General features: G+C 38.8%; 2 protein-coding genes across 13 annotated transcripts in view; both read left to right on the top strand.

The window, feature by feature from the left end:
- ncor1 (nuclear receptor corepressor 1) overlaps nucleotides 1–13,243 on the top strand; it is a 60,512-nt gene extending 47,269 nt beyond the window's left edge. For 9 of the 12 annotated variants that reach the window (XM_058998158.1, XM_058998156.1, XM_058998155.1 and 6 more), the window contains 16 exons: nucleotides 341–683; nucleotides 2,067–2,294; nucleotides 2,861–3,064; nucleotides 3,390–3,539; nucleotides 4,001–4,228; nucleotides 4,430–4,586; nucleotides 5,670–6,307; nucleotides 6,856–6,990; nucleotides 7,294–7,442; nucleotides 7,797–8,047; nucleotides 8,558–8,695; nucleotides 9,120–9,262; nucleotides 10,413–10,466; nucleotides 10,707–10,886; nucleotides 11,437–11,607; nucleotides 12,035–13,243. In XM_058998158.1, the coding sequence (XP_058854141.1) occupies nucleotides 341–683; nucleotides 2,067–2,294; nucleotides 2,861–3,064; nucleotides 3,390–3,539; nucleotides 4,001–4,228; nucleotides 4,430–4,586; nucleotides 5,670–6,307; nucleotides 6,856–6,990; nucleotides 7,294–7,442; nucleotides 7,797–8,047; nucleotides 8,558–8,695; nucleotides 9,120–9,262; nucleotides 10,413–10,466; nucleotides 10,707–10,886; nucleotides 11,437–11,607; nucleotides 12,035–12,234 (3,369 nt within the window). In that variant the 3' untranslated portion in view covers nucleotides 12,235–13,243. The remainder of the gene's footprint in view (nucleotides 1–340; nucleotides 684–2,066; nucleotides 2,295–2,860; nucleotides 3,065–3,389; nucleotides 3,540–4,000; nucleotides 4,229–4,429; nucleotides 4,587–5,669; nucleotides 6,308–6,855; nucleotides 6,991–7,293; nucleotides 7,443–7,796; nucleotides 8,048–8,557; nucleotides 8,696–9,119; nucleotides 9,263–10,412; nucleotides 10,467–10,706; nucleotides 10,887–11,436; nucleotides 11,608–12,034) is intronic. The other 3 variants (XM_058998152.1, XM_058998163.1, XM_058998154.1) reach the window with 2 other exon arrangements.
- A 915-nt stretch (nucleotides 13,244–14,158) lies between these two features.
- On the top strand, nucleotides 14,159–26,828 carry LOC117429647 (uncharacterized). Its single transcript, XM_058998164.1, has 13 exons — nucleotides 14,159–16,096; nucleotides 17,700–18,080; nucleotides 19,976–20,095; nucleotides 20,209–20,236; nucleotides 20,557–20,591; nucleotides 21,659–21,706; nucleotides 22,915–22,971; nucleotides 23,370–23,414; nucleotides 23,711–23,764; nucleotides 24,245–24,313; nucleotides 24,664–24,717; nucleotides 25,308–25,382; nucleotides 26,181–26,828. The coding sequence occupies exons 1-13, from the start codon at nucleotides 16,033–16,035 to the stop codon at nucleotides 26,237–26,239; spliced, it is 1,089 nt and encodes a 362-aa protein (XP_058854147.1). The 5' UTR covers nucleotides 14,159–16,032; the 3' UTR covers nucleotides 26,240–26,828.
- The last annotated feature ends 886 nt before the right edge of the window (nucleotides 26,829–27,714 follow it).

The following is a 27,714-nucleotide window of genomic DNA, read 5'->3' as shown; positions in this document are numbered from 1 at the left end:
GATGTGTATAGCTATGGCCAAAAGTTTTGCATCACCTAGAATTCTAGAATTGAGACAATCAAAGAAAAAAAAAATGATATTGCAAGTCTACCGGAAGCCATAATAGTAGTACAGTATTTCATGTTCGTTTTTAAGTATACGGAAAACTACAAAGTGATATGTAATTCAATATGTAAATGGAACATTATTCAGCAGGATTTATTCAACCTTTTTGAAGCAAAATGTGTTAATTCTATTGGGTGGTTCAAAACTTTTGGCCATAGCTGTAGACAGAACAGTTGCTGGCAAAGTGTTAGTGAAACTATTTCAAAACTAATTTTGAAACGTTTACAAATGACAGGGTACACCAATCAAGTACGAAAGCAGCGGAGTGAGCCAGCCGGCCATCAAACACAATGTGAAGTCCTTCATTATCGGACCCAGCAAGCTGGGCCACAGCATGCCTCAACTGGAGATGATGTCTGAGGGGATGAAGGTGGTGGAGAGGGGGAAGTATGAAGACATGAAGACGTCGGACCCCGTGCGAGCGCGCTCCGGCCCCTCTGTCCTCCGCTCCACCCTGCATGAAGCCCCCAAGTCCCAGCTCAGCCCCGGCATGTACGAAGACTCCAGCACCCGGAGGACTCCTGTCAGCTACAGCTCCATTTCCAGGGGCTCGCCCATGATGGGCAGACAGCAAGAAGGTACCTGTTCACCCCCAGCATGTTACAGGGTGCTCATAGAGTCAAGCTCACTCATGCTTGCTGGCGGAATTGTCTATTGCAGGGCTGCTAATAGTTTAACCGCTTCCTAACCATCCAAAGATATGCATGTCAAATAATGAGGTCAGCTGTAGTGTTTATATTGTAGGATGTGTACAGTGTAACCTTTTGTCTTTACTATTTCTTTTCCTTACACATGTCGTCTCATTCACATTAATATTTTACTGCATTGTAAAAAAGTAACAGCAAATGTGACAAGGAATGACCGAGGTTGTGACTCAGAGACAGTTTAAAGTTCAAAATAAAGTTTTTTAATAAACAAAAATAATCAAATAAACAGGCACAAGGGCCAAACAAAAAGGTTTTAAACACAAAATAATAAACAGAAAACAAAAATTACAAATTAAAGTTTCCAGGCTGGGCATTGCCTTCACTGGTCAAAAACTAACAAAACAGCACACACTGACAAACAGTTACTTCCTCTCCTTCTGGAACTCTCGTCCCCACATGGGCGGCTGAGGCCTCCTTTTATGCCAGGTGGCTGGGTCCTTAATTGAATAATTAATTAGTCGATTGCTCCCACCTGACGCAATCAATCTGAGCAGGGAGGAGAATTTAACTCCTTCCCTGCCAGTATTTCTAAGGGCAGAGCCCTGCTCTGCCACAGCACTATATCCTGAGTAGGAGGTAATAGAATATACAAAATTATAATATTGTAGGCCAGGAGGAGACTGTTTTCCTGTTGCGTAACAGTGACAGCCTGTGCTTTAATTGGTGCCAGAAAGACATTTTGAGCTTTTAGTTTTTCCCTCTGTAGACTTCTCATGATTTTGAAAAGAATGACTCTCAGTACGTTGCGTCGATAAGAGTATGAAATTGGAAACTCAAGGTGATGCAAATAGTCAATCTGTGCAAAACGTATACAGATTTGGTAGTGTGCTTGTTTTTTTGTGTACAGTGTTAATGTTAAACTAGGCTTTAAAAATCTTTATTTGCTTTTAATCTTTTTCTTAGTACGATATAAAAAAAATGTCCAGATGAAAAGCTGCTGCTGCTTCTTTTACCTACTCATGTGTTGAAGATCAAAGTCTCTCTAAATGGTTTAGCTGCAATTAGTAACCTACACCACCGGGATATAGCAGTTTATCTGCAGCATTGTTTATTAAAAAATTAGTTAACATAATAAAAAAGGAACCAAAATAGCACAATTCAAGGAGGGACTGGTAACAGTACTAAAATGAACAAGATAATAAAATTGATTTTAAAGCATTGTTCAGCTCTTAACATGAGTAAACTTGGGGTTCCAGGTGAATGACCAGCTCATTGAATGGCTGGTAATCGTTGATAACTGTTCTGTTTTTTCAGGTGGAATCCCGTCTGGGAAGCAGACAAGCCACGAGCGGAAGAGCACTCTGACCCCGACGCAGCGGGAGAGTGTCCCTGCCCACTCCCCTGTGTCTGGAGGAGAGCCCGGGCCCCCGCACAGCCCCTTCGACCCTCACCACAGGGGGGGCGTGCCAGGAGAGGTGTACCGAGCCCACCTCCCGCACCACCTCGACCCCACCATCGCATTCCACAGGGCGCTCGACCCAGGTGGGCTGTCCTCCATCTTGCCACACTGGAAATTCCGTTATTATACAACTTTATACAGTCAAGTGCATTGTATATGAACATTCATTAGAAACCTTTTAATTTTAATGAATTGTGCAGACTGGCATCCATGATACATTTGAGCTCCCCAGTGGTTTGCTCCTGAAGTTTGAGGTCTCATCCTTCTTCCTTACACAAAAATGTTTTTTCTTTTAAGTTCTATCACATATACTACTATTTTGGAAGTCAACACAAATATTCCATGTTCTTGTTGCCCACATTTAATCCTATAGGATTTTCAGATTTTTCTTTATGTACTTGACCCTTATTAATATTTGCTGTATATTATATTATTGCTTGTCCACCATTAATAATCATCAGGATGCTTTTCATTTTTACCACCCTAAGCACAAGTTCTTCCAACAAAATGAACGGCACACGTATAACGCAGCTGGCAGTTTCACTTAGTAATGTAAAGAAGAGGAATCTTAAATTGGTCGGTGTTTGATTTCTGATCCACGGCTGTTCAATCAAGTTCTGCCTGTCTCTAAAGTGTTTGTTTTCTCCAGCAGCATACCTGTTCCCAAGGCAGCCCTCCCCATCAGGCTATCACAACACATATCAGCTGTACGCTATGGAGAACACGAGGCAGACCATCCTCAACGATTACATCACCTCCCAGCAGATGCAGGTTATCCCACGGCCCGATGTTGCTAGGGGACTGTCGCCACGGGAGCAGCAGATCTCTCTTCCCTATGCACCTGGAACAAGAGGTAGAGCTGCTTCTCATCATTTTCAGGACCTGGGATTATGTTGATTTTCAGGATTATACTGAATAGCTACTGCCTTTTACAGCTGAGATGCAAATGACCACTGGCAAAAACTTTCATTTTAATTGTGCCTATTTGCTTTAGTTAATTTAAAATATTTAAAGTGTTTTGGTTTTTAATGGGGGGAGATAAATGTACACCCATTACTATAAAAACAGTATATAAAATAAACGTATATACAATTCAGACTAGTCTCAATAATAGCACATATTTAACAATTTTTTTGTGAATTTTTGCATCTCTGACCTTTTTGCTTCTGTCTGAAAAGGCATTATTGATCTAGCCCAGATGCCTCCTACTATCATGTTGCCTCACCCAGGGGGTACAAGCACTCCCCCCATGGACCGCATCAGCTACATCCCTGGAGCGCAGTCCCCCTTCCCCCCAAGGGGTTACAACCCAGCCTCCATCTCTCCAGGTGAGAAATCAGCCTTGCAAGCACTGTGTCAGTCAAGCTGGGGAAGTTCATAGATAAGATTGTGACGGATGTTTGCATTAGTATGATAAACACATAGAACAACTGTTAGCAGATACCATATCATTTGTGAGGTTGGAATCATTTTTGCTGTATTGGTGAAACCCAAAGTAAAAAAAAGGTCTATGGAAAGGATACTGAACTGTGTTGCATTTTTGAAAGCATCTTTCTGATGAATGAAGGCCTGCATTATCTTTCGCCAGTATAATGATAACAGTGAGGGCCTACTTTGATTGTAATCCCATTGTATACAAGGGATCATTTGCTAAATGGATACTCTACTGAAACAGTTTCAGTAGAGTTTTATAAATAGTATATAAAACTACTGGGCTTATATCAACTTGAAACGATTTGCACTGACTTTTACCCCCAAGTAAGAAGAGTTATTTTTCCTTGGGTTGCAGGACACCCCGCCCATCTCGCTGTGTCCGCGGCCAGCGTGGAACGAGAGCGGGAGCGCGAGCGAGAACGCGAGAGGGAGCAGAGGGAGAGGGAGAAGGAGAGAGAGCAACGTGAGAGGGAGCAGAGAGAGAGAGAGAGGGAGCAGAGAGAGCATCGAGAGCAGAGGGATCGGGAGAGGATGGTAGCTGTGGCCACTGCGGCTTCAAATGAAATGGCTTACATGCGGGCAGGTGAGCGAACTACTCTGACCTGAGAGCAATCAAGCTCGGTGTGCGGGCTCACAGGCTCCAGGGCATTAGTGCTTTGGTGGTTTACTTTACGCACAAATGTTATTAAATGGAACGCATACATTCAGTGTGTTTTTCATAGTTTTTGTTGAAAGAGCTCTTCAGAGCCATTTTGTAATAAAAGCTGCTGTTTGTTTTGTACAGGCCCTGAGCAGCCTGGCAGGCCTAGTAGCCATGGGTACGTGCGTTCCCCCTCCCCCTCTGTGAGGTCACAGGAGAGCATGGTGCAACAGAGACCCAGTATATTCCAGGGAACAAATGGCAAGAGTGTCATTACCCCACTGGACCCTTCACGTATCATGTAAGTTTGACCAATTCCTGCTGTCTGTCTTTTCCTTCTGAACGTCATGCTGCTGCAAGACTACTCAAGCTGTACTACAAGACTACTCAAGCTGTACTACTCTTCCCCCAAAGATTCTTTAACCACTGGACCATGGCTGTGTGGTCCAGTGGTTAAAGAAAAGGGCTTGTAATCAGGAGGTCCCCGGTTCAAATCCCACCTCAGCCACTGACTCATTGTGTGACCCTGAGCAAGTCACTTAACCTCCTTGTGCACCGTCTTTCGGGTGAGACGTAATTGTAAGTGACTCTGCAGCTGATGCATAGTTCACACACCCGAGTCTCTGTAAGTCGCCTTGGATAAAGGCGTCTGCTAAATAAACAAATAAAAGATATAAGCACACCTATTAAAAACACTCATAAAACAAGGTTGACAAAAAAAATAAATTCTGCCAGCGGTAGGCATTTCTACAAACATCATTAACATTTGTTAATAGGCTATTGCTATGTAAAGACTGCATAATCTGTTAATGAACAGTAATGCTTCTCAATGCCATCTGTGAACATTTAACTTTGCGATACATATAATGGGCTACTTTGTGAGATGAGGAGTAATGAGGTAAAATCTTCATTAAAGACTATTTTGTTAGAAGGCAAAAATTTAAGTCGCATAATACCAGCTGCTTAATAAGAGGGTGGATAACAAATAGCTATATACTGTCTTTTCTTAGCTATGGTTTAACTTTTACGCAATGGTTTTGACGTCAAAATCAAACAAAGGAGCCAAATCTATTGTCCTAGTTTACTGTTGGTATAAAGCATACTTCTGGTGCTGTACTGAGACGCTGTGCTGTATGGTTTGAATAAGATTCAGTCTTATGGGGAATACCTCCTGAAGTTAAACTATGTGCCAGGTGGAATCTTGTGTTTTAATCAGTTTTATAACAAATAACTTCCCTAGGTGAACACCGTACCCCCTCCCCACCCCCTACACCCTCCCCCAACCATACAGAAACCTAATTCTGTTTCTGTGTACAAACAAAACCAAAACTTGAAAGTTAATAAATAAATGTCTCCCCTTTTTTCCCTGGCAAATGGCTACCAGTGCTCCCTCCTCCCAAGCCCAGGGCTTGCCCACCTCCCGGTACAGCACTGCGGCCGACGCCCTGGCTGCCCTGGTGGACGCTGCTGCTTCAGCCCCTCAGATGGATGTGGCCAAAGCCAAAGAGGGCAAACAGGATTCGGGCCGCATTGATGAGCTGGCATCCCGACGGGCAGCAATGTTGAGTGAACAACAGCAGCAGCAGGAGCAGCATCTCCGCCAACAGCAGCAGCTCCATCATCATCACCACCAACAGCAGCTCCAGCAACAGCAGCAACTGCAACACCAGCTCCAGCAGCAACATCAACAGCAGCAACTTCAACTTCAGCAGCAACTTCAGCAGCAGCAGCAGCAAGCTATGGAAGCTGATCGCCGCTCCATGCAGTCCCCTTACGCCCCTGTCTCTCTGCCCGGAGGGAAGCCCCCTGGCCCCTCATCCTCCTCATCTTCTTCCTCTTACGGGGAGAGCAGTAAAGACAAGGACCCCCCCACAAAGTCCCGAATCGAAGAGGAGCTGAGGACCCGAGGAAAGACCACCATCACGGCGGCCAACTTCATCGACGTCATCATCACTCGCAAGATCACCTCGGACAAAGACAACCGGGAGAGGGGCTCCCAGAGCTCAGACTCTTCCAGCAGCTGTGAGCACCGTTTCAATTCACTGCTCGTTGAGATTTAACCAGGGTGTATACAGTACTGATATGTAAGGCTTTGTAATTGATAACAGGGATGGAAATAAGACTCCCGTTGCAGAGATCCATTCATGGTTTTATTATGAGTTTAACAAGACTAACCTGAGCTTGTTACCTGTGGCTAATCAAGCTTGTAGTAAAACCTGGAATGGGTCAAACTTCTAAGCAATACCATGGAAAGTTATTTCCATCCCTGGATTACAAGATAATTACTAAAATATTTACTTAATGTAGTTAAGTAAACCCTCAATACAAAATGGTCAGCACTTTAAACAGTTTGATGATATATAAAAAAATAGGCAAATTACTGATGCTATTGTTGACTTTGTGCTAATATCTCTGGTCTCCTTTAGAGACCTGATTTTACTGAACATTGGAGTAGATTAGAACTAGGGGAATTATAAAACATGTATATATAATTTGAGAGAATGTGTTTTGGTAATTATTGTGTTTTTTTATTTTTATAATTGTGTTTTTTTTTTTGTTGTTTTTTGCAGTGTCCTCAAATCGCTATGAAGGGCAGGGTGGAGATGCTGTTGATGTCATCAGTCCAGCCAGCTCTCCAGCACAGGCACAGGAGAAACCAGAGACATCCTTACAACAAGATGTGCCTAACTCAGCTCAGGCAGAAAGTAGGTTCTCATTCATTCAGCCAGATGTATCATATAAGGTGTGTCTATAACTCCCCTCCCGCCCCCCCCCCCCCCCCAAGCAGACAACCATTTCAGTTAGTGTCGAACAATGCACTAGCAGAAATGGTGTGTTAGTTTCTTATTAGCTATACCGTTCCTGTCTCAACAGCATGTTTCTAGTAAACTGTAACTGTGTACAGAGCCAGTGGGGTTGTCCAGTCCTGGCTGTGCTTAAATCTAAAACAAGAAAAGGTGTCTTTGAATTGAGTTTTGTTGGCAGTGATGGTACCCTTTGTGTTGCAGGTGAGCAGCGTTCTTTTGAGTCTCAGATGAGCCGGTACCGCGCCCAGCAGGAATCGCCCTCCCCTCCACAACCCCCTGCATCTCAGACAGAGATATACGGCCAGGTCCCCAAAACACACAGGCTCATCACCTTGGCAGACCATATCTGTGTAAGTTTGAGCTGAATGCTTTTCTTAATGCCTTCCTGGCATTGTGTTGCTGCCCCTTTTACTTCAGGCTCTATTTAAACACGATTTTGTTTTCTACATCTGTATGATTGCTTCATCTGTTCAAGTAATGTAAGATGACCCAATGAAGATATATATATATATATATATATATATATATATATATATATATATATATATATATATATATATATATATATATATTTGAGTATCAAACAGAAACAGCTTTGATAACACTGCCACCTTGTGGCAGAAAAAAAAAATCACCTCCACATTACAGCAAATACAAGGCATAATTTAGCTTTATCTAACCCAAATACTGCCTGTGCCTTGCAGCATATTATCACCCAGGACTTTGCCCGAAGTCAGTCCGCAAGCCAGGCAGCTCCACAGACCTCCTCTGCAGCTACATTCCAGAATGCAGCCCCTGCGGCCTCCGCGGCCCCTGCTTCGACCTCCAGGGGGAAGGTGCCAAGCCGCTACAACCCTGAGAACCAGGGCCAGTCATCACAAGCACAGCCAGCCCACCACCAGAGACCCTCGTCCAGGGTCTCCTCAGAGAATGCCTCTGACATAGCCAGGGGAAGGTAGGCCCAGCAGTCAATTAGGGATTGCGACCTAATGTTGTTTTTTTTTTTTTTTTAATTTAAAGCCATCAGTGTAATTGGTACTTTCTTTTTCTTGGTATCTATTTCCATATAATTTTATAATGTTCCCTCAGAAATGTTTTTGAATTGAAGAGATGATTTACAAAGGCAAACTTATATTTGCAAACTGTCTCAATCCTAATATAACAAAAGTTAAAAAAGTGCATTTCATATACTAAAATATTTTGGATAAAAAGACATGAGATACATGTCTAATTTAATTGACATTAACGACATTTGGCAAAATGAGATTATACAAATCCCTTTTTGATTTGCAGTACATATTTGCATTTAAGTAATAAAATCTTTTACATGCAACACGCACCGCTACACTGGCGATACTTGGAAGAAGAAATTGGCAAGTATCTTGACTTCAGGCTCCTCGTTGCCTAAGTTCACATCGATCCAGTCTGTAATTGTTTGTAACGTCTGTGTCCCTGTTGTTTCCAGGCCTGGCAAGTCACCTGATCGCGGGCACATGGAGTCTTATGAACCCGTTTCACCCCCACAGTCCTTCTCAGCCATGGAGAAACAGGAGGCCCTGCTGCAACAAGCACAGAGACGAGATGCAGAGAACGCAGAGCCCAGGTACAGGGCTGCAGGAGACTGCAGACTGCTTCACACAGATAAAGCCCTGCAAGGATGACAAACATCACACTTAGTTACGTCACACACAACCACATATACAAGGCCGACCAAATGGAATGCAACTAAGAGAGTAGAAACTGCATGTACTGTAATAACCCCATTGTCAGTAGGAAATATTATTATAGGTGAAAATCTTCACATATTAATCTCATCTATCACTACCTGTTTAATTGTTTCTAATTCTTTAATGTGATTCCATGCAACTTTACCTTAATTTGGGATCAGCAGCATACTGAATGGACATGCTAAAATATTAAAGCACGTTGTAACAATTAGGAATGTATCCATATGCCATTTTGAGAGGTGTTGCTGAAGGGTAGGGCTCTTCAGTGCGAGGTTGCTGACCCATGTTGTTTGATTTCAGGACTGATTCTCGCTCCCCTGGCAGTGTAAGCTACCTTCCCTCGTTTTTTACCAAACTTGAAAACACCTCCCCAATGGTGAAATCTAAAAAGCAGGAGATATTTCGTAAGTTGAACTCCTCTGGTGGCGGTGATTCTGACATGGGTAAGTGGGGCTGTTCTACTCATCCTTTCTCATTTCCACTAACATTGCAGAGAAAGTTAAAAAGATAAGTTGTTTGTGGATTTTAATGTTAAATCTCATGGCAGCAGCCTTTTAACCCTGTATCAATGCTGGGGTGCTACCTCCTTTTTACCTTGATCAATAACAAAAGTAGAATGAGATTGTGTGGGTTTTAAGATCTGTTGTGGGTGCTAACTAATAAATCATACCTCTTAATAAAAGTATTGCTGATCCCCCTTTATTGTGCTGTTATGTTAATTGAGGATGCATATATTTCAAATACAATGTTGTGAGCTGCTTCCTGGGGCATTTGCTGTAGGTCATGTACTGTTTCAGCTAGACCATTAGTTGAAGTTCCAGGTTAAGACAACACAGTACAAGGCTTAAATTGCAGGATTACAGATGTATTCTCTATAGCTATTAAACACTCAATAGTGCTAAATTTAAAAATATTTTAAAAAATATATATAAATTCAATGGCCAACGTTTCGAGTACAAGTCTTTCTCAATGACTTTTCTCATTGGATTTATTAAGTTTCTTTTAATATTTCTCAAAGGGATAACATTGAGTGAATAAACGTGTTACTTACTGTTGCTTTTAAAACAAAATTTCAAAAATTACATAAAAGCACATTTAGATGGATATTTTGTTTTATGGCTCTGTTGTAAAAATGCAATGGCCCCCAAAAGGATGTCATAGGATGTAAACAGTTTAATAAAAATGTATTGCCTGCAGTTGGCATGTTTTGGATTATTATTTTTTTCATTGGCTGTGCTTATAAATATAACTTGTCATAAGTAATTAATGTGATAAGAAAGAGGTGACAACTGTTGGTTCTGTTGTAATATTAAAATATATACACACACTACATCACGAGAACGCTGTTGTTCATATTTTCAAAGCACTTGTTTCAGTCTTTAATTAAATCCATATTTTTCATGTTAATGCTACATAACAAGGATCAAACAACTGGAGAAAGCTTGTTTCTATTCCTTTAAAGAAATGAGTGAAGACTGGAGTAAACACTTATGAAATAGGCCCCTGTTTCTTTAAACTGATAAGTTTATTGTGTACATTTCTGTATTACTATTACATTGTCTCTTAGTAATCAAGCACACTGTCTTTCTACAGGAAGTGCCCAGCCTGGAACTGAAATATTTAATCTACCAGCTGTAACCACCTCAGGTAAGACACCTCAAGTTAATCACATTTTTAGTTTTTCAATACTGCATCTTTGTAGACAATGCTTTGCTTATTAATGAATGTTCAATAATGCTGACATCTTTAATTTGATACATGCTGGATGCAGCTTGTCCAGAAACGCTCACATTATTATTTTTTTCTCTTTCTCTCCCCTCTTCCCTTCCCTCCCATCTTGATACCCTTGATTTTTTGTTTGTTTGTTTCATTTCTTCCTGCTCCCAGGCAGCGTCAGCTCTAGGGGTCATTCCTTTGCAGATCCAGCCAGCAATCTGGGTCTGGAAGACATCATCCGGAAAGCTCTGATGGGCAACTTCGACGACAAGCAGGAGGAGCACCCGCCTAGCTCCACTGCAGCGATGAACGAGGCCCGACGAGAGGAGGCCAACCCCTCACCCAACCCCGGTCAGAGCCTCATCATTCAGGGGGGCAGGGAACTACACTGCCGTGTACAGATTGTTGACTGCCAGACATGGTCTCAATTATAATTTACAATTACAACATAATTGTTTACTGAAATTACAGTTACAATGCTATTTTGTTCAATTACAGTTAGTTACAATTTTGCTGCAGTAATTGCAATTATAAATGCATAAATAGCTACACACATTAACATGTTTACTCTGTTTATTTTACCAAGCAGTAATCACAGGTACAACTACAGAAACATACTGTAACGTTATTTCAAACAAATGGGATCACTGAAAGTGGTTGAAACTCAATGTAATTGAACTGTAATTGATCATTATATGGTAATTACAAATACTATTACACAGGTGTGCCCAGATTCAACTACAATTACGATTATATTGTAATAGCAATTTATTACAAATTACACAATTACAATTGTGATTGACCCCAGGTCTGTTGACTGCACATTATTTTGCAGTAAAAACAGCGTTTGTTTTTTGTTTTTTTTTTAACTTTTTTTTTTATTCTGAACTTTCCTCCTTAGGTGTGGGTAAGCAGAAATTAGTTGGGAAAGCAAACAGCAGAAAGTCGAAGTCGCCTAATCCTGGGCAGGCTTATGCTGAAAGGCCTTCTTCCGTGTCCTCGGTCCATTCAGAGGGAGACTATCACAGGCAGACCCCTGCCTGGGCTTGGGAGGATAGACCTTCTTCCACAGGTGAGCGTTCAACACAGTTTTGGTCGGGTTCGGTCAAGCCTATTTGCAGGCCCATCCTCTGGCCAGCTGGACAAGGCAGTAGAGCCCCCTGTGCAGATTAGATAGACCGAGAAGTAAAGATGGGGGACGTGGAGGTGTACGAATGAATCAAACATGAGTTACCTTTTTGTATCTGGTGCACATAAAGTGTGGCAGGCAATTTTTTCCTCCTGTACCTAAGTTTCAAACCTTATCATGAAAGGTAGATGAGAGATGATCGATCCAGATAGATTCCAAAATGAGATCCAGTGTAAAAAACCATTCGCTCAGCGCAGTATCGAAATATGAAAAAGTTATTCGGGAGCTAGCACTCTCAACACTGTATATAACTGTCTGAAACATCTGGTAAACACAAGCGGCTCACCCGAAATCCTCGTTTTTGTTCCAGGTTCCACTCAGTTCTACAACCCCTTGACCATGCGGATGCTGAGCAACACCCCTCCCACCTCAATGGCCTGCGCTCCCCCCAGCATACAGGCCCAGCCAGCCTCTCTCCAACAGAGCCTGCAGCAGAATCGCATGTGGGACCGCGAGCCAGCGCCTCTCCTCTCCGCACAGTACGAGACCCTGTCTGACAGCGATGACTGAGCCGCTGGGAAAGCATCAGGAAACACCCCTTGGAGGCAGGGAGGGAGGCGCTGTGACCAGGCCTGAGGATGGGAAAGCAAGGGAGATGACAGGACACAGATTGAGCCAAACGGGAGCTCTTCAGCTCAAACTTGAGGGAGATCGGAAGCCAGTGGAAAGAACTGTTATAGAAAATGAATGTAAAGGAAGAAAAAAAAAAAAAGACTTGTTCCAGTTCTGTTTGTAAAGAAAACATTAATGTCTTTAAAACATTGTATGTAAATAGAGAGTACTTTTTTTTGCAGTGTGTGTTTTTTTGTTTTTTTTTGTTATGGAAATCGGTGCATTCAACAAGGGGTTTCGGCACCCCAAAAGAGTACTTAAAAGACTTTGGCACGAATCACATTTCAAGAAGCCCCCGAGGACTCTTCATGTGGATATTACAGGCCATTCCAGCGCCACCTACTTGCCAAAAAGTAAATCACAATTCATATTGCAACTTCATTGTAAATTTGAAATGCAGTTTCATTGTAAATTTGAAATGCAGTTTAAATTATTTAGCAACACTGTGGAAATAATAATGCATGGGTATATTATGTTTCTTTTTTTATTAGAAAAAAGGAAAGGCTTGCCACATTGTTCTGCACACTGGGCATGAACTGTCCAAAGTGAAGATTTATGAGCTGAGTAATTATTATTTGAATTAGTTTTCATTTAAGAAGCTGTCTCATCCCCCTAGCCTATACATCTGTACATTGAAACAGAATGTAATCGTGAACACAGCGGACAACATTTGAGAACTGAAGCTCTGGGTGCTTGTTTAAAATTTCACTCCTGTGTTTTCTGATCAAGCTCAATATAAAGCTTTGGCTTGTCCATGTGGGCTATTTTTGAAGTACCAAAGTAAGAGAAGCTGATGGAAGGGTCGAATGTTGTTTTGGGTGGATAGATGTATTCGATATTGTACAGCAGATGATTCTTGTCTAAATATTTCTGTATAATTATATTAAACCGATGCACCGTTGTTGCACTTTTTCGTTGCTTTTATTTTCACAGAAAATATATACAGGTAATGCTTGCCTGTATGATAAGGTTGTCAAGTATATTATAATTATTATGTTGCATTAAAGCCCACCTGGACATGCATTGAAGCAACTTCTCTTGCTACAAATCCATCGTTAAATATAGCTACTATAAATAATAGTAATACATGATCATAACCTGCAACTCTCTGGTACAGTTAAGTGTAGTGCCGCTGCTTATCTTTAATGTTTCAGAAGTCGTCACATTTATTAAAATATTGTTTTTCGATACAGTTACTAGTACAAGATGATAAAAACCAAACTTCTTAGCTTTTGGTAGTGGTTGATTTGCTTTGTTGTGTGGAAAAGCTAGATACACATTCATGTGCCTGCTGCCTGACTTTTCTGTGGATCAAACTGGTTTTGTTTTTTTTGTTTCTTTTTCTAAACCCCCAGAGCCGATGTTCTGTAACCTCCAATTCCCTTCTCGCTCTCAATCTTATCCTGTATTTTTAGCAGGGTGTTAAGTGTAATGTTGTTTACAACATGGAAGAAAAAAAAAGCTTCTTTACAAAACAGAAATCTTAAAATCGATAATTATAATGATCATAATACTGAACCTCCGTCTTTGCTAAATATTTTAGTGGTTAAAGTTGGGTACATTAAAACCACATGCATCACGTTGAAATTCAGTTTGTATCGCACACTTCTCTCTTTAGTTGTCAGTGACAAGAATTCAGACCAATCAATAAAGTGGATCAGTTCTCCACCTGGTTTCTAGTTTCTATCTGACTTTTTGTTTTTGGTTTCTTTTCCTGGGAACGGTTGTTACAAAACCAGAACTACTAAAGAACAAATTGCTCTAGAGCAGAAATGTCCAGCCCTAAACAGATGGGGTCTGTGAAACCAGCTATGTATGAGACCTGAAAAACCTTACATCTAAAATAGCTTCTGAGTGAGAGAAAAAATAGCAGGAGGGTTAAAATAGTGCAACACAGGAAAATACATTTCACACTGGCATGGTGGTCAGTGAAGTAAGTCTCTTGGTTGCAGAGATGTGTTAAAGTCGCGTCGCAAAACCTGTGTAACCACAGCCCCATCCTGTTTCCAAGGGAGTGGAGGGGAGCTGCAGTTTAACCATCAAGTCACCAGTATATATTCATTCAAACACATGTATAATTCTGTTTTGTATCTTGGCTAATTGTCTGGCAAATTAGGTTATATTTTTTTCATGACATTATTACACTTGTATTCTGTCTGGAATATGACATCTGCCAGACCTGAAGATGTATACCATTTTAAAATATTTAAATCCTAGCTAGAAGAAGCTTTAGATCTTTCCAGTCGCTGTGTCTCCTACGAGCCAAGTGATAATCTGATTATCCCTTGATTCCAAGAAACAAGGACAACCTAATTTGACCTGTCCGAGTGTCATCCTAATCAAGGAACAGTGAAACCACCTGTAGTAGGAATATACAATGTATTTTTATCATGTTGAATGAAAAGTAGTGCTAATCAGGGTCTTAAACTGCTAACAACAAAGGAGGTCCCAAGCCAGCTTCATTACAACAGGACAGGAAGAGCGAGATAAATACAAAACTATAAAGTGTAACGTACATATGCTCACTGCCACAATATCCACTGGCGAGAGATATTAAGTGTGTCGTCTCTAAAATGTCTGATTTATACAGGTAATTGGGCATCATCCATAACTTAAAAAGTGATAAAGTGGAGTAGGACTTGCTGTATATCAAGTCAATCTTTTTGATAGCTTAGGTTAACCATGTGGGCAGGCAGTGGAACACTAAACCATGTGTGATATGCTATGCATGTATCATTCTTCCCACTACTCAATCCCACAGTTCTCTGTTTAGCAGAACAGGAAACTACTGTGTATGAATCAAATAAATACTGATCATAGAATATATTTGATGTTACAGTAATTACATCAAGATTGATGCTGTTAACACCATTCATTTGTTGTTTTATATAATACTGTGCACTGCTTACCTTTAAGCAGTGCAGAAACCGCCCCCATGAAGTGGATATTGTTAATTTACAGTGCATGCTATTTCTAGGATTTTTGCGCTCATGTCTGTACAAATTGGTTACTGGAAGTTGCTTGTAGGTGCAACATTCTCTTCCATGTTGGTCTGCTTATCCGCCTCGCTTTCTGTGCTGGACAGACCGAGAGAGAGTGTACACTTCCAGATCACTTTTAGCATAACTAGCTTTACATTTTCTTGGTTTTCGATGTATGCAATCATTGAGTGATATTTATTGCACTGGAATAAAGAAGAGCAGTCTGTGTTAAGGGTCTTCTTTAACCTGAGATCGGGGCCTGCTCTTTAGTTTTATTTGCCTGCCATGTTTTTGTAGCCTAACACAATGTCTTTATAGAAGTAAGAGCCATCTCTTTAACACATGCTATATGTGTCATTTTACTTCTAGAGTGAAACTGTATCTTACAGGTTTCCTTTCGGTGGGGCCCGTCATCTCTCAGGTACTCTGGATCACTGCATTACTCCCACCAAGCTGGTGAGGGGGGTGGTTTTCTTAGTTTAGCAAAACCCCCATAAAGGTAATCTCATCTTTTAAATTAGTGCAGTCTTCTTTTAACACAAAGAAACAATGAGATTGACTCTGCTAATGCAGGAAGTGACATGACCAACCCTCTCTTCCTTTTCTGTTTGGTCTATGTTGTGGCTGCTGTTTTCTTATTATAATTGACGAACCACTTGAGTCAACGAGGGGCTTGTGAACTGTATTCTGTAAAACTGCTTCGCAGAGGTCTAGAATGGGGCTTCACAAAACCAGGCTTTTTGTTTTGTGGATGTCGTTGAACCTTATGGCTGGAAAAGGTAAGCATACCGTGGTTAGCTATGACTAATACAGCACTGCGCATTTAGTGTTTAATATACTAGATTATGCTATGCTATTATTGAGGCAAAACCCTGTTGGCTTTAAGAAAAAAATACACACAAAATATGTGTTGTGAGTTTGATACTTGAAATCCATGTTTTACTGTTACAGGCCAATACATCTGCACAAGGTTCATTTTATTAATTCAGAGAAAAAAGGGAATTTTCTTGTTTCTGTTTTGTTTTAGAATTTTTAAACAATGTAAATTTGTAAAAAAAGAAAATAAAAAAGATAAAATGTCTGCTAACTAGCTTTTTACTTTTTCCAATTTGTCGAAATATACTAGTACACAAAACTATTAAGAAAACAGCTTGGGTGGGGAGGGTTCTTGAATCTTTGCGGGTGTTTCACACACTTTAAAAAGATTCAAATGATTGTGGATAACTGGTCCTTTGTACGTTTCTTTGTTTTTACTATTTAAGCAATATAATTCACCAAACAAAAGATTATGCAGTGTGCTGCTATATAATATCCACATTTAAAACATACTGCAGCAATCGTGTTTGTTGAATCCCAAACCAGAAATACTGTAGCCTTCAATAAACTTTACATATTAAATATGATGAACTTTGTCATTTAGGAGCAAACATTTATATTTGTAAAAAGTAAATGGAGCCGTAAAGAAAAACATATTGTTACATTTTAATAGGGGAGTACATTCAAAATACTGTTAAATTAAATAGCACAATTAAAAAAATACCGGAAATGTAAACTAAAAATAACCGATAAAAAAGGTGGCTTCTAGTTTTAGTTTGCAATGATATATCTTTCTGCTTTTCGGCATATCAATTTTCGCATTTTCACTTGAAACTCAATGCAGGATGTAAGCCATTATAACAGGGGTGTCCAATCACGGTCCTGGAGGGCCAACCTATTCCAGGTTTAACAGGTAAATGCTATAAATAACAACTTCAGGGATGGAGGTTTAATTGGTTCAATTAAACAATTTAGAACAGGGTTGGAACAAAGACCAGGAGTGAAAAGGCCAACCTTGGCCACTCCTGAATTATAAACTCTGTTAAAAAGGTTTCCAATCTGGGGAGCCCTGTGGTATGTGAGTGAAACCAGGGTGGGTCCTGAAAAAGCACCCCAGTTTGGCTACTGCAGCTTCCTAGGATCATACTCAACCCTGCTACAGCACACCTAACCCATCTCAACAAGCAGACTCTGTGCCTTCTATACAATCTATCCATTCAACAGATGATAAAATACCAATCACTCTACAATTCATGGCTAACAACAGCACATTCTGCCATTTGCGAATGCAGCACACGTTAGATTTTACACAATAGTATTCTACCACCAGAAACCTCGTTCCTGTACGAATCCTTTTAGACTGTGTGCTCCGCTACAGAATACGCTGAAGAGGAAAGCAGAGGCAAGGTTTCACATGTCAAATGAACGTCACAGATGTTTGGCAGTACTGTATATATAAAAAAATGCAACATTAAATATAATCAGGAATCATTAAGTTCAAAATTCCTCTCTGTTATTTTAGGATGTTATCCACTATGGTGATGGTAACTCTTGTTCTTTTTCCAGCTAGCAATAAGTGTGAGAGGGAAGTTATTGTTAAGACACAAGTCAATGGAACTCTTGATTCCAAGACCCTCATTCCATGCCAGTTTGACAGCAGCCTCCTCAGTCAGGCCATGCAGGGGAACACAGCTGTTGTGTGGACTTTCATCAATGAAACAACATCTCAACTACAGTTTTTAGTGGAAATTGGAGAATCAGAAACTCCAAAGTTCTGGGATAACCGAAAAGGCAGAATCATCCTATTCCCGACTCTGTCGAAAGAGGGAAACTTTTCCATACTTCTCAGCAGAACACAGTCAGAAGATCAAGGGAGATACTTGTGTGAGCTGTATGATGGTGTTAACTGCAGTTTGGGAGTGCAGGAGGTTCAACTCACAACAAGAGGTAAATGACAAATGAAGTTCTGGTGTGTCTGTTTTTGTACCAACGCATTGTAGATTTGTCCAAAGGAACACCGCTGCTTTCAGGAGCACCTACGCATGAACCTAAATCACAGTTTTGCTTTTGTCCCTAAATGAATTCTAACCTTTAAGACTGAAATGTTAGTTTCCATTAACAAACACAGTATACAGCTATGGCCGTCACCTAAAATTTTAGGATTGAGACATAATAAAAATTAAAAAAAACATAATTTCTATCCTTTAACTTCTTTTAATCTAAGAAACTGCAAAATGGTATCGCCAAAGTCTACCGGAAGCCATAATAGTAGTACAGTATTTCATGTTAGATTACGAAATGACACATTATTCAATTTTCGTCACTATTTCGTTAAGTATATGGAAAACTACAAAGTGGTATGTAATGCAATATGTTAACGTAACATTATTCAGCAGGTTTCATTTGACTTTATGAAGCCAAATTTGTTCATTCTATAGGATGATGCAAAATTTGTGGCCATAGCTGTAAACTGGTTACAGTGCTCCCTTGTTACAAAGTCTACCCTTTGTCTTGCAGAGCAGGGTGTAAGTGCTAGGGGTATTAGAGAGCAAACATGATGAAAACACACTTTCAATAATTTTTTTTTATAATTGATGTGTGAATGATTGTTTCTCAAACAATCCGTAAAAGCACAGACGATACACACATAATCTTTTCCAATGACCGTGAAACACTGGTTACAAATCTCTTGTTGACCATGCTCTCGGAAGGTCAAGCACAGTCTATAAACCACTCCTCCTCCATGCAACACTGTGCTTGTATGAAACTAATACTGAGAGGAACAGAACGACTTCTACAGAGAAAGCACCGCCATGGAAAATATGAACAATATCAGGATACCTGTGTTATATGTAGAATACTGTATATGATACAAGCTGTTATCCACCCCACATGAGGTCATGAGTGGGTGAAAAACAGTTGCACCTTACAGTATCCTATACTATAGTTTTTTATTATATATAGTTAAATAATAATAAATAAAATGGATAGCTAATCCTAATGTGACGTAACTTCCATTGGATGCAAATTAGCTGATAAAAGCCATCTGATACAAAGACATTTCAGATGGCTGTATGATATCAGTATCAGGGTATACTATTCATTATACTAGTGTAGTAACCCTTACAAAATGTGCCCATTGGATATGGAACAAATAATGCATATGGTCATGTAGGACTCGGCACGATGATAGGGGATTTCCAGTGTGCATTGGCTGCATTTGTTATAACATACTGTAGAAAACAGTAGTGCCCTTCAGAACTTAGCCATTGCATTGCCATTGTGGTGCCACTGCCTGCCTTGCCAAAGAAGGTATATAGTCACTGTGAATATATAGATATACACAGCTGTGGCCACAACTTTTGCATCACCCTATACAATTAACTAATTGGGCTTCATAAAGTCGAATGAAACCTGTTGAATAATGTTATGTTAACATATTGCATTACATACCACTTTGTAGTTTTCCATATCATTTTGTAGTTTCTTTGATGACATGATGTTAAATCAAAGGTTCATAAATTAGGTTCATGTAGTTTATTTATGTATTTATTAAATATCTAAGATTCTAGGTGATGCTAAACTTTTGGCCAGAGAGAGAGAGAGAGAGAGAGAGATTGAGGGTTTGAGAGATTGAGAGATTGAGATTGATTAAAATAGTGACATCCTGTGTTATCACTGTTTCATGCAAAGGCCAGTCTCTTTCTGCCTGCATTGTAGATGATGCACATTATGCATGTGGTTATCAGCACTCTTGTTTTCTGAATTTAAGTTACGGTCATCAGTTTGATCACACCTCTGAGAGGTTTTCTTATTGTGCTTTCCTGTTTTTGCGTTTAAAGCTGCTGGCGTACGTTCTGAAATGAGGTGGTATATTATCACAGGAGGAGGAGGAGGACTGGGGGTCATTCTGCTGCTGATCTCAATGCTTGCGTGTTTTCTATGGAAACGTGGATCCAGCGGTAATGAATAATGTAGCTCATGTTAAAAGAAAATTGATTTTGAAATGTAGACATTACAACGGGAATTATGTGTCTGTTCATATTAATGAAGCAGTGTTTTATTGTTTTTAAAGGTAAGCCAGACTCAGGATTAGTACCAAGGTACCGTATTTGTTATATATATATATATATATATATATATAAAGCATTATTTTGGTGAAATATATTATCAACACTTGGGACATACTTTTACTGTTTTCTCCCGTTTTTAATTAATATTCCAGACTATAACTAGAGCGTGCTTAAGAGCCCCTCAATTATAGTTGTTTGGATCTAAGTTTGTAAAAGGCCCAGGTGTTTTTTTTTCCTTTTAAAAAAACATGTCTGTTTTTATCTAATAAAGATGTTAAACAGTGTAATGTATTAATTATTCACATGTCCAATAGAGCTTATATCATTTTAGTACATTTCATTTCTTTTAGTGATCCTACTGTTGTGGAAAGAAAGAAGAAAAAAGGTAATTGCTCTCTTTCTGTCTTTCTGTCTGCCAGTCTGTCCGTCCAGCTGTCTTTCCACCTAACCTTAAAACGTTTACCAAGGTAAATGTGCGTGTTAATTTTCATCATACCTGCTTTCAACATTGTTTATTTCGAAGAGTGTATCTGTTTAAATAATTTTTCTGCTTCAAATGTATCCATTAAATATGTAGTGGCTGTTCTGTCTTTTTCTACTATTATGAGAGAGATAAATACATATTGCAAAATGAGGAATAGTTATTACGCATTAAACCAGTGGTGGCCAATACACCAAGTATTGAGATCCATTTGGTGGATCTCAATGAGCTCCGTGATCCACCAGCAACAAAGTGAACAAGAGTATAATAAAGTAAACTTCGGTACGCTCAACTAGCTGCTGAAGCAGAACAGCGAGGATGGAGAGTCCAGGTTTACCCAATGGAGGTGGGTTGTCGAGGATTTGTGTCACACTCCAGGCAGAAGGATATCTACATCATCAGATGGAAGGAAACGTAGATGGATCACATTAGTTTACAGTAAAAGAAGTCTTAGTTGGTGCTTATCTTGGCGAGAGCTGAGTCCAATATCAGCATGAAGTTTTAACACCTACTCTCACATATTGGAAATCAAATCATCCAAATTGGTACTACTGGAAGGCACAGAAGGCTTTCCTCCATCTTTTGTAACTCATACAACAAAGCGATCCATTGAAACCACCAAACACAAACTGTACACTACCAATCAACTCATTGATGGTGCTTGTTGCTATGGTTACTGAGGTATGGAAACCAGAGTACAGTTATCAGCGCCATCTACTGTTTGGAATTAATGTCATTTTTCTTTCTATGTATTCATTGTCAGGAATTATAATTTTTAAATACGCAATCAAACCTGTTAAACCTGGGCAATGCTTATGTGTTGATGCTTGTTCAGATTTGCCCCAAGATCCACCAAAAATCTCTCGAGATCCACCTATTAGCCACCACTGCATCGAACTATCCACACACAGCTATTGCGGGAAGTTTAAAGACGTTATGTACTGTTTAATAGTTCCTTGTTTTTACTTCAGGTCGCAAAGCTGAAGAACCTATTTATGCCAACGTGACCTACAACATAGGTAATTGTCTATTAATTATTCATTGCATGTATCATTTCATGTTTAACTCAGATCTTTGCAGTGGTAGATTTAAATACTGCGGTCCTTTTAAAATACTAAATAGGATCCCCTCCACAAAGTTGAATTATCTCAGTGGCGGCACTTTTTATATCAATAGACACCTTTATTAATATAAAACAGTATACTAGCAGTTACCGCACACAGTGGAATGCAGTAACTGTACACAATTTCAAAGATAAGGGAACCTGTGGTTTTTACCAACTGAATCAGTAATTTGAAAAAGGACTAATATCAGGCTTGTGTATTGTTTATGTGCATTTGGAAGAAGCTTTGCAGATTTTTTTTTTTTATTGTTCTAGAAAAAAGGTCAAGGTCAAACAAGGAGCAGAGGTGACTTCTAATTACAGATTCCAGATCGCACTTCTTAGAACGCCATAGTTCCAGACTACTGTTGAAATTCTGCTTACAGATTCCAGATCGCACTTCTTAGAACGCCATAGTTCCAGACTACTGTTGAAATTACCATCAGCAGTAACCTCTCATCTTGATAGCCAGATTCCAGATTTCCAAATACGGAAGTGAAAGCAAAAAAACGGAACCCTTGATTAGCAAATACTGTTTTCGGAGAATAAAAATAATATTTCTTACTGTAATATCCCTGACTCCTACACCCACCAGTTGTCAAAAACCAATATGCAACATCATGGTACAGTAAAAAAAAGGACAAAATCAAAAACAACATCCAATTCTACCCGAAGAAGCAATTTAGGAATTGCTAAATAATAATTACAGTACGTAAAGAAAGTCGAGGGCGATGCTATAATGTGTACTATCGAGTGGCACAATATTCCTTGTGAGCATTACAGTATTTTCAATGATAAGCTTTCTTGGTCCCAGCTGTCTAAGTTGTAAAATCACACAGGTTGGATATTTATATGTTTTAGATTTTGTTAGGGATGTTTTGTCAAGTTTCTCCCCCTTCAGCGTCGAGGCTTTTCTTCGGTGAACCCTGCATGCTGGTTTAAAGAAACACAATACCTCTATAATGTCTCTAATCAGCTAGTGAAACCCTGTCTAGAGTGTATTATACATATTTCAACTCAGCTGAAAATAGATTCCATTTCTACAGTATAATTACTAGATACTCAGGCTTCATGACTGACCTGTGTTTTATTGTTTGTTTTTTCTTTGTTCTTTTTTATCTAAAGAAAATCAGCTGTTTCAAATGAACCAAGTGGACTTAAAAAAAGCTGATCATAAGCAAAGTAAGTCGCATTAGGCTTTCCCTTTCAATTAGGGCCTGGATTTAATCGACGTTATGGCAGCCCCATAGCCATTTTAAAGTATGGCTTGAATTCAAGCCTTGTACATACAGTACAGGGTGTCCATAAGTACAGCATAGTCTCATGTATTATGCCGATCAGAAAGCTCTCTGTTGAATCAGGCGCTATATCCTATCTGCACCACACACCAACAAAATGTGAATGAGTTCCTCCTTTAAAGACGCTTCACACCTGAAAGAAATAAACAGACAAGCAATATTAATAATTATGCCTATGATGTCTGACTCTATGGGAAACTCTGTATAGAATATCCATAGTTATTTTGTTCCTGTGTATAATCTGATTTACATTTCACAGTGTGTTTGCTTTTTTTTTTTAAGAAAATCCATCAAACCAGGATGTTAGAAAAGTGGACGAGAATCAAAGTAAGTTTTTACAGTACCTAAAAAAAAACATATTAGGTTATCTTATGTATATATAACATTATATACATGATTTATATTAACATGCATGTTGACATAATCTTTTCATAAAGTATGTTTAAAATTAAATTAAACAATAATTCACAAAGCTTTAACTAATGACTCTGCTTTTATGAATAATATTTTCATTAACAGAAATATATTTAAGTAGCTCCAAGTCAAAGCTTTATGAATAGAGCCCACTTTTAGATTTGGAATTGTCTTTGAAGTTAAATGTATACTAACCTTGTTTATTTAAGGCAGTCCGTTCCACAAAGGAGAAAAGCAGCTGAATGTAAGAAAAGCTCATTCTGGTGAGTAAAGTTAATAATAATTACTGTATATTATTATACTGGAATAGAATCCCTTGCAAGATCTGTAACTGTATGTGTAACTAGAGTGGCTCTACATTTCATATTCATAAGTTACTTGTGCTCATACTGTTCCATTGAATTGAGGGTGGATTTTGTGGGTTGAAAGAATCAATATCTGATTCCACAAGCCTAAAGCTATGGCCAAAAGTTTTGCATCACCTGGAATTTTAGTATTGAGCCATAATTAAATATATATATATATATATATATATATATATATATATATATATATATATATATATATATATATATATATATATATTAATTTAACATCACGTAATCAAAGAAACTACAAAATTATATCTCAAAAGTCTACCGGAAGCCATAACAGTAGTACAGTAATTCATATTCGGTTTCTTTTCTAAGCACATTGGGCTACACACTGTAGTGAATTTAATATTTCTATTTTCATTTCATTAGAAAATCAGTCAGGACTACATGGTGCAGGTTATCAATTGGATGTCCCTAGAAATGACAGCCTTGCACAACGTAAGTCCTTCTCTTAATACTTATAAAAATCCAATGTTATCGATTTTATTATCAGACATTGCATTTTAGTATCTGATCGCCTTTAGCATCATGACGTTGTAATGCTGGAACCGCCTGCTGATGCCAGATGTAGCAGGAGAGCATACCTAATGGTTTGGATCAAGTGAAAAAAATGACGGTTTAAAGGGGAGCAGTGTTATACCCTGCGTAATGTACAATGTACAACCAACTAGAATAGGGATGGTTAAATCACAGTGTAAAATATTATTTTATAAATATACTATGAATTATATTTAGTGTGGAACTGATTGTAGGAAACCACAGCTGAATTACGTCAAACATTTTTTTAGACAATCATTTCCACGATGGAGAAAAACAGCTGAAAGTGGAAAAAGTTGAGTATGGTGAGTAACATTGTTATTACTGCGTATGTTCAGTAAGACAAGTGAATGCTTTTAATACACAGTACTGCTTAGTATCTGTATCTGATGTCATGCGTGTTAACTAATCCTGGCATGCAATTTTAATTATGGCAGCGCTATCCTTATAGCGTCTAAAGTACCAGTTAACAAGAACTGTAATAACGATGTGCAGTTTTGTTTACATTGCCTATCAAATAAGATCTGTCATCTTCATCAGAGTTCCTATTTACAACAGTGGCACATACTACAGCAGCAAAGAATATAGACAAGTCATCTACACTTCAGAATACAGATGCATTCTCTGCATGCACTCCCATCATGCATTTCCCAAAGCATTGTGATCGATCATATCATTTTGTTGTGCATTAAATAGTTTAAATAGCGTACCCATATTTTGTATATATAAAAAAAATGTTAAAAAACCCAAAGTGGCCCATTTCGATTCTCTTTATAGAGAGTTGTCATCTATACATGAACGCATACAACTTTAAAAGTCCTGTATTCTATCTGGAGTGGGTAGTTACAGACCATTTTTTTTTAGAAATATATTTTTATTTTTTATTTTTTTTAAGAAAATCGGATGCACGATCCTGATTACCAGACGGATGCTGTTAAAAAAGCTGCCAAGAAGCGAAGTAAACCCTCAAGTAAGAATAATATAATAAATAATTTCAAGTTGTGAGTGTTTTGTTCTTTCGCCTCATCCTAACAGATCAATACCTTAATTTCACTTATTTGTGTAGCCCTAATAACCTTTGGTTTCATTCAGTCCTTTAAAGCATATACAGTCGCTATAATTTATTTAAATCTAATTGCGCAAACTCACGCTTCAATACAGCTTTGGTTCATGTGCTTTAAGAGGGCAGCTGATCGCAATCCTTTTCTTTCCTTTTTATGATGCAAGCAGTTTGATAAAAAAAGTAGTTGCCTGCCATAGACATACTCTACGTAGGCTAGATCAGCAAAATTGTAATCTGCCCCATTGGATCAAGTTCTCTTTTTGCTGGCAGTGTCCTGCTTTTCACTATTATTATTATTATTATTATTTATTTCTTAGCAGACGCCCTTATCCAGGGCGACTTACAATCGTAAGCAAAAACATTTCAAGCGTTACAATACAAGTAATACAATAAGAGCAAGAGTAATACAATAAGATCAAGATGGCGGTGGCGCTTAAAATAAAGACACTTTATTTGAATGTGTTAACCCATTCACATCACCATTGATAACACACATACAATGATAAAGGGAACATTTGTTATAATAGGATCAAGGTCTTGCTCTCTCTGTAACATGAAACACTAGGCATCTCTCAGGATATACGTAACCATACATTGGGAGGCTAGTAATCACATCACGTTTTTCTGGCTGTATACGGCCAACGCTTAGTCAATACCATTTAATATTTAGCATGACATTTTCTGATCTCTTCATCTGTTTTTCAGGAAACAATTATGAAAATCCAATTTATGCCAACAGCTGTGAGCATCTTGACCGAATATAGGAAGAAAGAAGGGATGGCAAACACAGCTGTGAAAATCAGTGGCTCCCAAACTGCGGTGCCAGGGCATCCCTGGGGGGGCGCAAGACGGTTTCCGAAAGGCTGGAGCACTAATTCTCTCAATTTACCCCTGACACCTGACAAGGCAATGGGGTTCACTTGAATGTAACACTTAACTGCCTTGACTTCAACCCCATCGTACATCATTCTTCATTTCCATGCTCATTCTAACATTGTGTACCACTTACAACAAAAGAGGGTGATTGTAAAGACCAAAAACAATTACATTGCTATTGATTCAGTGTGTTTTTTTTTTTGCTGTTAACTAATGTGCCACCAAAGCTTTGTAATATTTAACTGGACTGCTTCATTACGTCGGTTATTTTTGTCAATCATAATGATATATCTAACATATAATCACCTATTGAATGGACTGCGTGCTTGATGTGCAGTGTGATCTGGTGCATTGCTGTGGTAAACTTACTTTCTAATCACCCTGTATAGTGTTGATATTTGCATTTTTCTGTTTTTGATGATTTTTTTGCACTATTGTTGTTTTTTGTGTTAATTTTAAATAACTTAATAAAATCTGAAAAAGTGCATACTACATTACAGTACTTCTGAAATGTTATAAGCTCAGTATATATATTGTTATAAGCTCAATATATGAGCTTATAACAATATATATCCAATATATATTATAAAGAAATCTTGAATATCCTTTAAGACTTCTTGTTGAAATATTTGTCTAAGTTGTTGCTACATTTCTTATCAGTACTTTGCTAGACACACACGTCACAATGCCTGCATAACCACAGCTCAACCCTGTTTCCAGTGGAGAGCATGGGGGCGGGGGGGCGGGGGGGCGGGGGGGTGCATCGTAACCATCAAATCACCAATATAGTCTGTTTTTTAGATTGTTTTTTTATCTCAGCTATTTGACTGGCAAATGGGTTATATTTTTTCATTTTTTCATCTTTTCCTTATAGCTAGCAGAAACTTTTGATTTTTCCAATCGCTATGTCTCCCATGAGTCACGTGACTGATTTTTTCCCCCTTGATTATCAATCAACCAGCTACAACCTGAATATACAAGTTTAAAACACTTTCACTTCCTTTTTGCTTTAAATCCTTTAAGATCCTTGCAACACTTACAGGATTCAGCACTGTGTTCCATGTAATGTACGGGCAGTATGGAATATCATTCAATGTTAATGGAAATATTTTGTTCCATGTTTATCCAAGTCCCCCTCGTTTTCTTTGCTGAGTATGCAGCCAAATTAAGTAGCTTTTAATTTCCTTTTCTTAGTTTGTGATATTTGCAATCATTCTCAGTGGTTCTTAATATGTAATTACTCAAATCAAATATTTTGATTTTTTCAGTCAAACATATGGAATTGCATACAAAGCGGTAATTCCATATGTTTAATGTAACATTATTCGCTAGGTTTCATTCGACTTTATTAAGCCAAATTAGT

This window comes from Acipenser ruthenus, chromosome 24 (assembly GCF_902713425.1).
Source record: "Acipenser ruthenus chromosome 24, fAciRut3.2 maternal haplotype, whole genome shotgun sequence".
In the NCBI taxonomy this organism is placed as follows: Eukaryota; Metazoa; Chordata; class Actinopteri; order Acipenseriformes; family Acipenseridae; genus Acipenser; species Acipenser ruthenus.
The sequence above is the reverse complement of the archived record's forward strand: the minus strand, read 5'-3'. Positions and strand labels throughout refer to the sequence as shown.

Coding starts and splice junctions, on each gene's coding strand:
- LOC117429647 (XM_058998164.1), top strand. CDS start 16,033: ATGGGGCTTCACAAAACCAGGCTTTTTGTTTTGTGGATGTCGTTGAAC. Junction 23,765..24,244: donor TGTAAGAAAAGCTCATTCTG/GTGAGTAAAGTT, acceptor TCATTTCATTAG/AAAATCAGTCAGGACTACAT. Junction 25,383..26,180: donor GAAGCGAAGTAAACCCTCAA/GTAAGAATAATA, acceptor TCTGTTTTTCAG/GAAACAATTATGAAAATCCA.